General features: G+C 45.9%; 1 protein-coding gene across 1 annotated transcript in view; it reads right to left on the bottom strand.

Annotated features, from left to right (window-relative positions):
• Positions 1-520: 520 nt before the first annotated feature.
• Usp12 (ubiquitin specific peptidase 12) overlaps positions 521-14,391 on the bottom strand; it is a 48,472-nt gene continuing 34,601 nt past the window's right edge. Inside the window, exons 4-9 of the mRNA XM_036172648.1 lie at positions 8,539-8,768; positions 7,163-7,239; positions 6,969-7,052; positions 3,466-3,663; positions 2,246-2,324; positions 521-960 (exon numbers count right to left, since the gene is read on the bottom strand). Of these exons, the coding sequence (XP_036028541.1) occupies positions 859-960; positions 2,246-2,324; positions 3,466-3,663; positions 6,969-7,052; positions 7,163-7,239; positions 8,539-8,768 (770 nt within the window). The 3' untranslated portion in view covers positions 521-858. The remainder of the gene's footprint in view (positions 961-2,245; positions 2,325-3,465; positions 3,664-6,968; positions 7,053-7,162; positions 7,240-8,538; positions 8,769-14,391) is intronic.

Below are 14,391 nucleotides of genomic sequence, written 5' to 3'. Positions count from 1 at the left end.
ACTCGGCCAGTGACAGCTCCTCCTGACAGCCATCTGCCCACTCACTGCAATCATCTCATGATTATCTTAGTGATTTCAGCTAGAATCTTCAGTTCACCTTAAAAACAGAAACAAACAACCGACCTCTGCCGACAAACTAATAAAATATGCTAAGATTTGCTGACAGAATCACCGGCACTTCATGTAATGCTCGGACTCCACCAGTTTAATCAAATAAATAAGGAAAATGATCATTACAAAGCCAGTCTTTTCCCTCGGGGAACCAAGAAGCCACTTCTGACTAACTGTTCCCTTCGTGTACATACACTGTACATTACAACACGCTTCTCCAGAGAAGCAGGGTATCTTTGACTTCCTGACACCGGGCTCTATGTCTGCTGGTTCTGTGCATCAGGAAGGCAACTGTGAGTGTTGGGCCCAAAGGTGCTTTCCGGTTTGTCTGAAAAGACAACTCAGCTGCTCCTGTCCAATGCGAGCATCCCGTGCAAGCACAGTGCGGCGTGCTCCATCAACATAACATATTCTAATTCTTCCACTACCCTCCTAGGGAACTCAAATCATCATTGGTGTGGTTAACAGAAAATGTGTGTCGGCAGCTGGCAGCTGCTTCACAAGAGGAGCTGGTATCTCTGATTTCACTTCCTTGTGTGGAACTGCACAGACAGCATGATTCCTGAGCAAAAAAATTCAACTACTGTGATTGGAGGGCATGTTAATCCACAGTCTTTGCTTTATTGTATGCAAAGTGTGCTACTGCCCTGAGCATCCTGCATCTCTCTCTCTCTTCTTGACCATCAGCTTGATCCTTCCTGAAACAACCAGAGAAGCATGCAGACGCTTGCTCCGCCGTGGCTCCCCTCAGTCCCGAGACTGATAGAAAAGGATGTACCCAGACTCCGAGTTCTTGGAGATATCAGACGTCAGCCCGTAGAACTCTTCAATAGCTTGTGCATCTATTTTCTGTGAGGCAGAACAGAAACGTTAGCACATTCAGCTCTGACAACCACACTTTAAACTACAACAAACAGTATCCAATGTCGCTAAGGATGAGACAAAGAGTGTTCAGCCATATGCTGAGAAGTGTTACAGCCCCGCTGGGACACCGTCAGCGAGGGGTCCAAAGCTGCACACAACAGCTACCCTTGAGCCAGCACCTCTCATTCCAAGTGTCAGTCGAACTACATGGAACACATTAATTGTCAACTATTTTGTATCTGTAAAAATGGGAAACTCCAGCAGTCTAGCCAAGAAAGATGAGAGTGCCTGTCAACAAAGGGCCAGTACAAGGAGGACATAAGCATTTCTGTTCCAACAGTCAATGCCGACGGAAGGCCATGTCTCAGCTGCTATATTCTTACAGCAGACAGTCACAAAGCTTAGGGCAGTGGGCACTGTGGGGATGGATCTCACAGCAAAGTAAGGACAAGAGCCAGGCATTAGAATCACTGTGATGCACAGGAAAGATTAATCCCTGCAGCAAAAATGCAAACAGCAAGTACCAAGGGACAGAAGGCAAAGACATGGAGTGCTGTGCTGGCCAAAGAGGAGCAGGGAGCCTGCTGGGGTGCAAAAACTCACCACATTTCACCTGGCTGGTGGGTACAAGCAACATTTGACATGTGCACCTTTGCAAAGCAAAGCTCATAATGGGTGTGGTGGTCTGAGTGAGAACGGCCCCCATGAACTTGTAGGTCTGAATGCTTGGTCTCTAGCTAGTGGAACGGTTTGGGAAGGATTAGAAGGTGTGTCCTTGTGGGAGGAGGTGTGTCACTGGGGCTGGGCTTTGCAACTTAAAAAACTCTCCCCATTCCCAATGTGCTCTCTCTGCCTCCCTCATAGGCTCTAACCAACTGAAACATAAGCTCAATTAAACTCTTCCTTTTACAAGGTGCCTCGGTCGTGATGTTTTATCACAGCAATAAAGCCTAACTAATACAACTGGTTTAAGATGTCCACATTGTGTTATTAGACAGCTCAATACTTTTTAAGAAAAAGAAAGAAACATTTTTACAAAACAACACAACAGGACTGAAAGCCTTGCTTCTTTATTGTGGGCTGTGTAAGGCTGGCTGGTCACTCCAGGAGCAGGCTTGGACAACAGGGGAAGAAGTAGAGCTCAGAGTGCACTCTGCAGCCCCGAACAACTGTCTGATACCTACCATCAGCCACACGAGAGTGAAAAGCTGTGAAGGGACAAAGTAAAGAGGAAAACGCACAACCCCAAAGAAGTGAAGAAGCTACTTACTTCTACAATGTCGTCATCAAACAACAACCAAAAATCATGACTCTTAACTATTGCAATATAATGGCCTCGATTGGGACCACTACAAAAGAAAAAAGAAAAGTTAACTTTTTAAAAACATCATTCATATTACCTTCTTATCCTAAATTTCAAAGTTAAAAAAAAAATGTGTGTGTGTGTGTGTTTTTACACATTGGTGCACATGATATGAACGGGCCGGAAGAGTACCTCAGATCCCCTGGAGCTGGTGAGAGGCAGTTGTGAACCTCCTGAGATGGGTGCTGGGGATTAATTCACATCTCTGGAGGAATGATGTGCAGTCTTAAAGATCTGGGTATGTAGTTCAGTGGCACAGCATTTACTTGGCATGTGTAAGACTCTGGGTTCAGTTCTCAAAGTACAACCCCCCCTGCAAGAAAGGGATCCAAGTCTACACACCCACATAGTGTTGGAAAGGAGGGTTGGCGTGAGCCTGAACGTGAATCTGGCTGGTTAGAAATGATAAATGTACATGAAGGTAAAATCAAAACTTCTGAAGGTAATTCCCAAAGCCACATTAAATGCTTCTCACATCCACTGACAGGAAACACACCTAACTACACTCAGGGACAGTTTATTTTGCAAAATCTATTCAGGCATCATTTCCACACAAAACCAAACAGGCAAAGGAAACCAGGTTCTAGAGGCTGTGACATCGGGTCCTTAGACGTACTAGATAAACAGGAATAAAAATGAAGGCATACATTAAAATACATAAAGGGGTTAAAGAAGAGAGATAAAAACCTACCTACCTCAAAAACCAGTTTTAAAACAATCACATCTTGAAAAAGATGAAGAATGTTAGTGTCCAGCCAGGTGTGGGAGCACACTCGGGAGGCTGAGGCAGGAGGACTGAGATTTCAGGCTACCCTAGGTTGCACAGTAAAAAGACTGTCTACAAAAGTCAGGGAGGGGCTGGAGAGATAGCTCAATGGTTAAGAGCACTAGCTGCTCTTCCAGGGGCCCGGGGTTCAATTCCCAGCCACCACAAGTTGGCTCACAACCATCTGTAACTTCAGGCCTCTGAAGGCATCAGGCATACACATGGCACATAGATGCAGGAAAACACTCACAGACATTAAAAAAAAAAAAAAAAAAACAACTCAAGTCTCTTTCCCAGTCCTGCCCAGTGAACACTCCCAACATGCTCTGTCCTACTATTGGTGCGCCCTAGTCACCATTACCTTCCGCAGTGAACCACCACAGCGACAAGGTCGTACATTCTGTCAGGGTTGGTTGCATCTCCTGAAGTGTTAAACAGACGAAGTTCTAAAGGAAAAACTACCCGGTAAGAAAGCTTTGTGTATCGATGAAGCTGGTCCATATACTTAAATCTTTTCAGGTGTAGAGCCAGAATCATAGGTAGTTTCTTAACTTTCATCCTAAGAAATACAGATGAAGACAGAATTTCAGAAAGCATTCACTGTGAGCTAAAAGAATTATTAAGTTGGTGCAAAAGGAATTAGGTTTTTGGCCCTGAATACAATACATTCTTAATAAATATGCTTCTGTTACACATCATTTCAATGCACATTTCTCACTTCATGATTTTTTGCTAATGATTTACTTACTTATTTCATATATATATATATATATATATATATATATTTTAAGAATTATTTATTTACTTATTATGTATACAGCATGAATGTCTGCAGGCCAGAAGAAGGTACCAGATCTCATTACAGATGGTTGTGAGCTACCATGTGGGTGCCGAGAATTGAACTCAGGACCTCTGGGAGAGCAGTCAGTGCTCTTAACCTCTGAGCCATCTCTCCAGCCCCTCCTTTATATTTCTTTTATACTACGGAACTGATGTTAAACAAAAGGCAAATGGGAGAGATTTCCTTATTTGAGGACAAAACAGGTCATATGACATCGGAGACACCTCGGCCAAGTGCTCTGCCTCATCCGGCATCCCCCACAGATGACAACAACGGTGACAGGACTCAGCTCTCCCACAACAAAGTGGACAACACACAGCACAGCCAATACTTCAGACAGTGAATGCACTGGGCTATGGATCTTTGGCTCACCTACCACCACTTTTCCAGGCTTCTTGACACACTGTTCAGGGAAGCAGCAGGGTACAGAAAATGCTTTCCAGGAGTTTTACACTATAGAAATAAACAAACCTATTTCTCATTGGCAAAAATGTGTTGTTTTGATTCCTACTCTGCTTGGTAAAGATATGTTTGAGCTTAGTGATAATGATCTATGCCCATTTAGCAGAGTGGTAAGAGCAGGTTTTCCCCTAGAGCCCCAGACCTGGTCTCAGGTTCCTGGCCTCACTGACAAGTATCAGATATGGGTTCCAGCAAGCAGCAGACCTTAATCCTATCAGTTCCTTCCACTGGAGAACTGTAATTACATGGACAAAGAGAAGACTCTTCCTGGGGGCTGACTGCCTGTGCGCTGAGCAGGGGGACCAGGGACTTAGGAACTCAGTTTCTGTAAGTCATCAGCCACGCCCCATGGAGTCACCCCAGCAAACTCAGTGCTACACCAAGCTAGATGGGGGAATCTCCCTGGTCTATCTTCAGGACCTCGGCTGGATACCGAGTGGTTATGTCCCCAAGGAAACCCCCACAACAGTATTAAAGACTGATTCAGTGTTTGTCACAGTAAAAACCAGCAGGTGTGACAATGACCTATTCTAGAAGGGGGTGAAATAATCTGGGACTAAAGAGTTTGGCCTTGAACTGGGAAACATTCTAATACAGGATTTGTCTTCTTCTTCGATGCCATTTCTCCCACGCTGCCTCACAACCCTCACTCAATAAAGCAAAGCTCACACTGATTCTCTTTGATCATTACACATTGGCTTTGACCCCTAGTACTGCCCCATGCCCCAATCTTGGCTTATTTTTCTTCTTTTTATGAGCAATCTGGTTGGACTACTATATGAGGTCAAAATAGAGCAGTCTGCATAAGTGAGGGAGGAGGAGGAGGAAGAAGGTGCTGCAGACGGAGGCACCAGCAGGGGATGGAGGGTTCAGGATGGGAGACAGACTGGCCACTGGAGGGCTGCCAACCACAAATCAGGATGTCAGGAGCCGATCTTCAATATCAGAGAGGGAATTGCACAGATTAAAAAGGAGACACAGCAATGGAGCCCACACGTCAGCTGCAATGGGAGCCACCAGCAGATTCTGCATTCCACACATCCTCTGCTCAGGAACAGTGACATCTAAACAGCGGAGCCCACATCCTCAGTCCTAGCTTTCGAAGGTCACTTCCCCTGGATAGGACCACAGCCCTTCACAGAAACGGCTAGTTTCAAGTTAAGTGGAAGAAGTTCAACTGAACTCAGCATGTAAGAAGCAATGGGGCAGAGGAGCCACCAGGGACCCCCACAGCATCGACTGAGCTGCAGAAAACCGGAACATGAAAACAGAATGGTAATGGACCCACTCAAATCAGAACACCGGAGTGCACTCAAGTATTTCAAAGGCAGTTTAGTGAAGAATGAAGTGTCTGCAGTCTTTACATGTCTCTACACCAAGTATGTAAAAATTACAGCAGGGGGAGTGTAGCTTACATGGAGAAGGCTAGGAAACATTTTAACCAAGAGTCCGGTGGCAGGGGCACCAGCAGTGTCGTGTGCAGAGACCCAGCCTGGCCAGCCCACCCCCAGGAAGCCTGGCTCCAGTGAGCAGCATCTGGAAACTTGGGTCTAAGGAGCACCTCAAATCCCACCCATGTAGTTATCCCCTTGGGTCCCAACTGCTTGACCAGTGTGGTTTATTCTGAACACCTGAATCCCTTCTGGAAGCCTGGGATGTGGAGCAAGAGAGCAGAGAATGCCTACATGACAAGTGTATAATAGGAATCTGGGCATGGAGCCCGCAAAGAGCTTCCCATGATCTCATTAGATAGGGAAGTGCAGTGTCCTGTGTCTCCTCACTGGAACAGGACCTCTTTGGAAGCCTGCCTGGCTTTGCTCTTTGCTCTTAGCTGTGAGCATGACTACATATCAAGTACCGAGTCCTAGAAAATCACCAAGCACGAGGACACTCAAACACCTGGGACACAATATAATTGTGTGACACTTAACAAGACACATATCTGCAAGATTCCTTTCCAAGACATCTAAGCCAAAAAATTAGAGACATGAATCACAGATATAATATATGGTTCTGGACAGGGCACTGCTCATCTGGGACTTCTCACTGGGCCTTAATTGCTAACACTAACATTAGGAAAAAACGGGACTGGAGAGATGGCTCAGCAGATGAGAATGCTTGCCATGCAAGTGTAAGAACCAGGGTTTGGATCCCCAGACCCATGCGTTTAAAAAAGAACAAAACCCAGAGCCAGGTACGGTGGTGCACACTTTTAATCCCAGCACTCAGGAGGCAGAGGCAGGCGGACCTGAGTTTGAGGCCAGCCTGGGCTACACTGGGAGTTCTAAGGCAGCCAGGACTACAGAATGAGACTGTAACACACACATACACACTCACACACACACACACACTCTCACACACACATTTACACACACTCACACTCACACACACATTTACACACACACTCACACACACACGCGCGCGCGCACACACACACATACACACTCACACACACACACACACTCTCACACACACACGCGCGCACACACACACACACACACACACACACACACACACACACACACGTCTAACTAGTTCCCAACTTAGAAGGCACTGATTACCGTTTGTGTGCTTCCTGTTTACTTCGGCACTCTTCACAGTAGTATTTATACTCACTGCACAGAGTTTCTGTGTTACTAAAACCTCTGTGAAAAGCGGAAAATGAACTTATGTTAGGTATACTTGAAAAAAATTCACTTAATATTCTATGCCAAAAGTAAATATTACATTGCAAAAGAAATAATTCTACACAAACCTTAAGCAGTGAGTAATTGATGTATTTTGTTCCACGTCAACAGAAAGGTCTAAAAAATCTTCATCTTTGCTGCTTATCTGTAAATATAGGAGCTGTTTCAATTGCCAGGAACCATGGTTTCCACCACCAGGTTACATGTATCTACCAACAGACTAAGCAATTCTTCCTCCTTATGCTCAAAAGACAACTACTTGGTCTGGAGTACCTAAAAAGTACTGAACCAATGTCCACCTGTTACATCTGCTGTATGGAAAGACATCAAAGGTCCCTGAGCATCTCACTGGCTGAGGCCTGGAAGATAAGACTTCACAGCTTCCCAGAGCGGTGGTGTGTGAAGTACACTGTATCACACTCTGGTTGTCACCTAGTGAGGCAGAATTTCACTTCTGTTATACTGGACTAGATCCTCATGTGAGGAGATATGTCTAGATGGGACTCACTGGGACATGTGATAATCAACAGGGAACACAATGTTCCTGATGCAGAATGATGGCCAACATACATGAAACTCGGGGAACACGCACATTTGAGGGAAAAATGGAAAAAGGCAAGGAATGTGACTGAGGGTCCTTCAGAGAAGAGAGGTAAAGCTGCAGCCTGGCCCGGCCAGCGCCTGTGGTAGCCGGCTCCCCACCACCCTCTACTAGACCCCTGCACACAACAGGACCCGGGAAGCCATCCTTGTCTCTACTCTGACAGCCAGACTTCCACCTTGACAATCATCGACTCCCTCCACTCACCTTCTCTTCAGCAGAACTGGTTCTTAAATGTGTATGATGCATTGCTCCCCCCCAGTGTACATTTACACCCTGGAGAGAATGCAGATTTCACCCTGCCAGCTTACTGATCCCATTTTACATTCCTTTATTGCTCGTCAGCAAGCATTCCCCAGAGAAGACTGCTAGTGTGGCACACCTCACACTCCTGTGTCAGCCTGTCTTCTGATGCTCTCCAGACTCACACAGAAGGACTGACAGTGTCTAGTCTGTGTAAGGCTTATGTAAGTATACCCCGGAAGGTCCAGTGATGAAATCATCTAACCATGCTTGGCTCAGAACGGGCTCCTGTGGTTAAGACTCATGACTGTGTTCATGACCCTTACGCCCCTATAATCTTTCCTTATGGAAAGTTCCAATGACATGATTCTAAAGCATCTTTAAAACAAAACCAAGATACTAAACTGCAGTGAGCACCCTTGTACTACCATCAGACACAGCTACCTAAGCACAGACAGATGCCTTCTGACTGACAAGTGCCCGTCACACTCATGCCTCGTTTGAGAGGTCCAAGTTCATCTCCCACACCCTTGTTCTCCCAGGAAAACTTCAATGAACATAGCACACTCTTCTCCACACTAAGTGCTCGGATGGACTTACAGTTTCACAAGTAAGACACCTGGTCTCATTAGTTAATGTTCCCTGAAAAATCTCGTGGACCCACGTCGGCTCTGGTGTGCCGCTGTTCTCCTCAGTGTCCACGTCACTGCTCCGTACGCGGCCATTCTGCTTTTCCTGTTTCCTTTCTTCTTGTAGAATATCAGCAATTGTGTTGAGTAGATAATTTAAGAACTCATGGGCATCTTGTTGCATGTAGTTGTCAAACAGCTCTAAAAATAAAAACAGGAAAGTGAGTGTATCTGATATTTTATCAGAACCAGAAGTACACATTAATTATTTATACAAGAAAAGAGACAACTTCCACATCTAAAACTTACGACTTATTAGAGGAAAACAAAGATGAATGAAGGCCTTCACAAAGCAGCACTGACAGACCCCCAAGACGGCAGACAAGAAGCAGCTGGTCGTCACCACCTCTGTTCTTCCACAAATACTCCACCAAAAGCAAACTTGTCAGCAGAAGCACACACCACTTACTAACAAGGCTGAGCCGACGCTAAGAGCCCAGTTTATTAAAGGAAATTACCAGACCACAAATTCTGATTCCCAGAATTCTGGCAAGAGGAAGGCTGAGTCAGGAAACACCAGCCCGCCATCCAGGGAGCAGCATGTAATGGCACACAGGTAAAGCCATGGAAAACGTGGTGACATATAGATTAACAAAAATGGGCTGAGTTTAAGTGTAAGAGCTAGTCAGTAGTAAGTCTGAGCTAATGGCTGAGCAGTTTTAATTAAAATATAAGCCCCTGTGTGTTTCCTTGGGTCTGAGAGGCTTCAGACTGGGCAGGACACAGGAAAACTTTTAGCTACAAATGAGTCTGATTCTGTAGGACAGGGTTGAGGCTTTTCAAAACTCCTGCAGGGAAGTGACTGAATGCAATCAGGTTTGGATGTAGCATCAAGAATTACCCACTAGGGCCACATGCTCACTCAATTCCACTCTGAGGGATGCTGGAGCTCCGTGAACGTCCCCTGCACCCACAAGCAGATATGACAGCAACACTGGCAGAGCCAACACTCAGGGCTGGGCTGGGCTGGGCTCCTGCTCCTTGGCTCCTCTGAGTGCACAGGAGTTCTGTGCAGTCAACAGGCTCAGGCCTTGCTTTGCATATTGTACAAGGACTAGAGAAAGTAAAGTCTTCCTGTCAGGAAAAACAGAGCCAAAAAAATAAAAATAAAAATCATACCAAATACATCCCCAAGGCACTACACAAAGCAGGCCTACTACCTGAAAAGAACTGTACTGGGGAACTTTATTTTTACATCCTCAATATGTACTAAGAAAGGCCACGACTCTTTCTTTTAAAGCAAATACAAGGCCGGAAATATAGCTCAATGATGGAGCACTTGTCTGTGAGACCCTCAACACACATACACAAGCGCACACACACACACACGGAAACAACAATACATATTTGGAAAATAATGTAGGAAATGTCTAAGACAGAAACAACCTAAGTGATGTTTTTAAAGAGCTACAGACGAAGACAGTCATGCATTAGGGATCATTCCCAAAGCCATGGCCTTTACAAAGCATCAGTGGCAAGTGTAGCTGTTGGAGTGAGACTATCTGACAGCACCAAATGACCACTGAAGTCACTGTCCTTCACCTCTGAGCCACAGTCCTCACTTAACTCCAGGGTGCTAAGGCACCCATCTCATGAGCCTGAGAACAAGGGTTACTGCACTGGCTAGCCTGGTTACTGTCAATGATGATGTTAGGGAACACTAACTACAGACAGCATGAACAAGGGACAGCAAAGGAGGAGTGCACATCTACATATCAATATCCTGAGTGTCCCAGAACAAAAACAAAAGCAACTCCTAAGTCTCACTTGCAAAGGTAGAAGAAAACAAGCAAAGGAGATAAGAGGTGGTGCAGACTGAAAATCCAGAACCCCAAACAATTCTTAACAAGTCACTGGGAGACAGAAAGTAAAGCGGCGGAAATCAGGATGCTGCTCATCACTTTGGCAAAATAAAACATGACTTAGTTGGCATTCTCTAGCACTGGCTGCTGGGGTTGTGGAATGGCACAGTGGGTTCTGAAGAGCAGTGTGGTGGTCAGAAGAGAATGCAGTCTAGCTCTAGAAACACCCACATGAATCCACACCACACAATGGAGCAAGCCCAGGCACAGCCACTCATTTATAACAGCAGAAGTCTAGAAATGTCCTAAATGTGTGGCTTATTTAAATCATGGCACAGCTCTGCTGTGGTCATGGGGAAACAGGTCCTCATGAACAAGCATGGCTACATTTCCCAGACACTCAGTAAGGAAGCTCAGTGTGTAATGGATCCCATTTAGGCGCCATCAAACCCCACCTGAGCTTTCTACTTGGTCATGATTAAATGCACACAGAAAGCTCTGCTAAGATCCAGTTGTTTCTGAGGACCTTACAGTTTTTCTGTAGATCCTCTTAGACTAGATGGTATATTGATTATATACTGAACAATAAAATGCAACTTTTTGTGCAAAAGGGCCCCTCCCTGTTCCTCATGCCTGCATGCTGCACACCCTTCACCCCTGGTTACTTGCTAAGCCCTTCTAATTCCCCTTTAGATATGCTCTCATTCTGTAACTCAGGCTGGCTGGAAGAGCCTCACAAATGCTGTGATTCCAGGTGTGAGCCACTACTCCTGGCTCCTAACATTCCTGTGACCATGACTCAGTAGTTTAAGTCGGCGACCCTTACTTGGCCCACAAAGCCTCCCTCAATTTTACACTGAGAACACACACATTTGATTTGCAGACCTAAGAATTCCCAGGCGAAATTCAGGTGGAGCCTGTCTGGATCATTCCTGAACTGCTTCCGCACACTCACACCTGTTCTGAAAATGTCACTCTCAAATCAACACAGTGACAACTGGGGGCACTCCTCACTTCCTCCCACTGGACCCCAGACCCCTGGAAACCTCCCACTGTAAGTTTTTGTTTGTTTTGTCTTGTTTTTTCTAGACAAGGTCTCTGCGTAGCCCTAGCTCTTCTGGAACTCACGCTGTAGACCAGGCTGGCCTCAAACTCACAGAGATCCGCCTGCCTCTGCCTCCCTAGTGCTGGGATTAAAGGCGTGCGCCACCATGCCTGGCCTCCTGTTTAAGAGCCCAAACCCCAAGAGTCCCCAGGCTGCCACATGCCTGAGCCCAGATGGACTTCATACCAACTTGACCTTCAGCTGTATACAAGCTGGGATCTGCCCATCAAGGACAGCAGACCCAAAGCCCTGTGGTCCACTTCTCACTCCTGTCTAGCAAGGGCACTGCAGCCTGCCCCAGCAGCGAGTGCAGCTGCTGTGCCCTCTACAAACCCTCCCAGGAGCACAGCCATGCCACCGAGTCACACCAGCGTTCAGGACAGGTCCAACCTGGCAAGCTCTCAAGGGAAGCTGGGATGATGAGTCAATCACCTCTCCCCTCAGTGCAGGCCAATCCTCTGTCCCTGAAAGCACTGCCAGCTTCAGCCTCTCGGGGCTCCCTGTCCTCTATTGATGCACTCTTTCCTACAGCGGGGGCTCCCTGCACTGTCCACCCTCCCTGCTGCTTCTGGCAGCTGCGCCTCATCTGCCTTCGACGCTTTCCAGCTTGCAGCTACCATCTCTAACTTACTACTCAAAAGGAAAAGCATCAAGATCTAGGCATCCAAAGACCCATGACGCCTTTACTGACACTATATGCCAACTTCTCCCAACCCAGTGATGGCCTAGTTCATGGAGCACCCCAACAGCCACAGAAGCTTTAATTAATATCTCAGTGTCTATAGGTCACTTCTGTGGGTAAAACTGGTTTTCTTTAAAAATAAATAAATAAATAAATAAAAAAAACAAAAAACTTTTCACTTACTCACTAGTTTAAGAAGCAGAAAACTGATAAAAGGATTTAAGAAATCAAAAACCGCCTGTGAGTGTCTGTATACCTGTGACCTTGGCACTCAAAAGGCTGAAGCACAGTGAGTTTGATGCCAACCTGAGCTACAGAGTTCAAGGCCAGTCTAGGCTTCCGAGATGCCGGGGAGAGGAGTAACAAAGCGGGGCTGAGAGCAGGGAAGGGAGTTGGGGAGGTTTTCTAAGAATAGCTGGGAACCTAGTTACAAGCTAGGGATGATTAACTCACTGCAGTGGGCAGCACAATGCTGAATCAATGCCACAGCTATAACACTGTAATTTCCCCCCTTAAAAACCACTCTCACATATGCATGGTCTTTCAAAATAACTGCTGTGTTTATCGAAACAAATGCAAATGAGTTTTATCTAAAATCTTTTTGTGGAGGAGAAAGGGGGTAATCCATATAACAATGACTTCAGAGCTACCGAACACCACAAGTATTTTGCATCTTTAAGAATGACACACACTTCAGATCCACTGAAATACCGTTGAATATCTGAATCTTTAAGAATGACACACAGCAGAGTGTCTTTAAACTTTTGCTGCCACGTGTTTTCAGTAAATGTTATGCTCAGTATGCCAGAATCTTGCAATGCCTGAAAGAAGACTACTTATAGCTTTAAAGGTATCTGCAGGATTACACAAATTGATATTTGTGAGCGGCAGGGGAGGGTCGCAGGGTTACACTATGTTTCATTTTGAAACCCTGGTTTTCTTATGCATACATAAAAGATCTACTAAAGTCCCCAAACAGCTGTAACAGTACCTCAAAAGGATAATACTGCTTACAATGGCTACGTTTTCTTCCTAATACTGAAACAGCTAGTGTTTCATAAAACACTTTGTGCTGGTCTAAGAGTAAAGTAGGACTGGACAAAGTAAACAGGAGAAATTTACTCCTTCTAACAGACGTTATCTGCACACAGCTGCTATCTTGCTCCTTTATGTTTTCATAGGCACACATATCGTCATTCCAAGGTGCTCTTCACATGCAGATTTCCTAAGAACCAAGACCCTTAGCTCAGCCTCAGCTGCTGCTAGCACACCCGGCTGCAGCATCCTGGATGTGCTTAACATTTTTTGAATGAATGATGTTCATAATGAACAAAAGATAGGTGTTCAATCAGCTATGATATGTGAAAATGAGGTACAGCTCATAGCAATGCGAAATATATTACTCAAACACACACCCATATACAAATGTTATATGTGGCATATATTGCTAAGGTCTGTGGAGCCAGAACCAGAAGCTACTGATAAGGCCTCAAGCCCATCTTAATGCCCACGAATTGTTCAGCTGACAGACAGTAAGCACTAGCTAACACAGTCCCATCACTACTGACCTGTGCTGCATTTCCTTTAGAGCCTAAAAGTAGCATCAGCCAGATGAGCTCATCTTCCTCCAGGACTTCAGCAGCCTCTGACAGCTCCCCGCCACCGAAACCCTCACCCCGCGGCAAATGCTGCTGCCCACGGCAGCCCATGCCCACGGCAGCCCATGCCCACCCATAGGCATTCCTTCCTAGTGAAAATCATAGTCTCTGACAGCTTCCCAAGCTCTGGGCCCTGTCCTGTATCCAGTGGTCTCCACGGTACCACACTGTTGCCAAGTGAACTTTCTGGCCATCTTCCCATGCACCTGTCCTTTTGTTTCCTGTGCTTCTATCCCATTTACCTGAGGTGTCAACACGCCAGGTCTCTAACAGCCCTTGACAGGGGTCTTTCCAACACCTACCCCTGGACGACAAGGTCACTCGGGCTTCTGTGCCGTCTCTGCTTCCTTCCTCCTCATAGCAGAGCCATACTGCAGTCAGTCATGGGCACCTGTCCTCCCTGTGGGTGGTCTGAGCCCTGAGGGCTAATTTCTAGATTCCCAGGGCCTCCAAAGAGCTCGTGAACAACAGGAAATCAGTATGCAATAACCAATGCCAACAATTACCCAGTGTCCAA

This window comes from Onychomys torridus, chromosome 22, assembly GCF_903995425.1.
Source record: "Onychomys torridus chromosome 22, mOncTor1.1, whole genome shotgun sequence".
Classification (NCBI taxonomy): domain Eukaryota; kingdom Metazoa; phylum Chordata; class Mammalia; order Rodentia; family Cricetidae; genus Onychomys; species Onychomys torridus.
The sequence above is the reverse complement of the archived record's forward strand: the minus strand, read 5'-3'. Positions and strand labels throughout refer to the sequence as shown.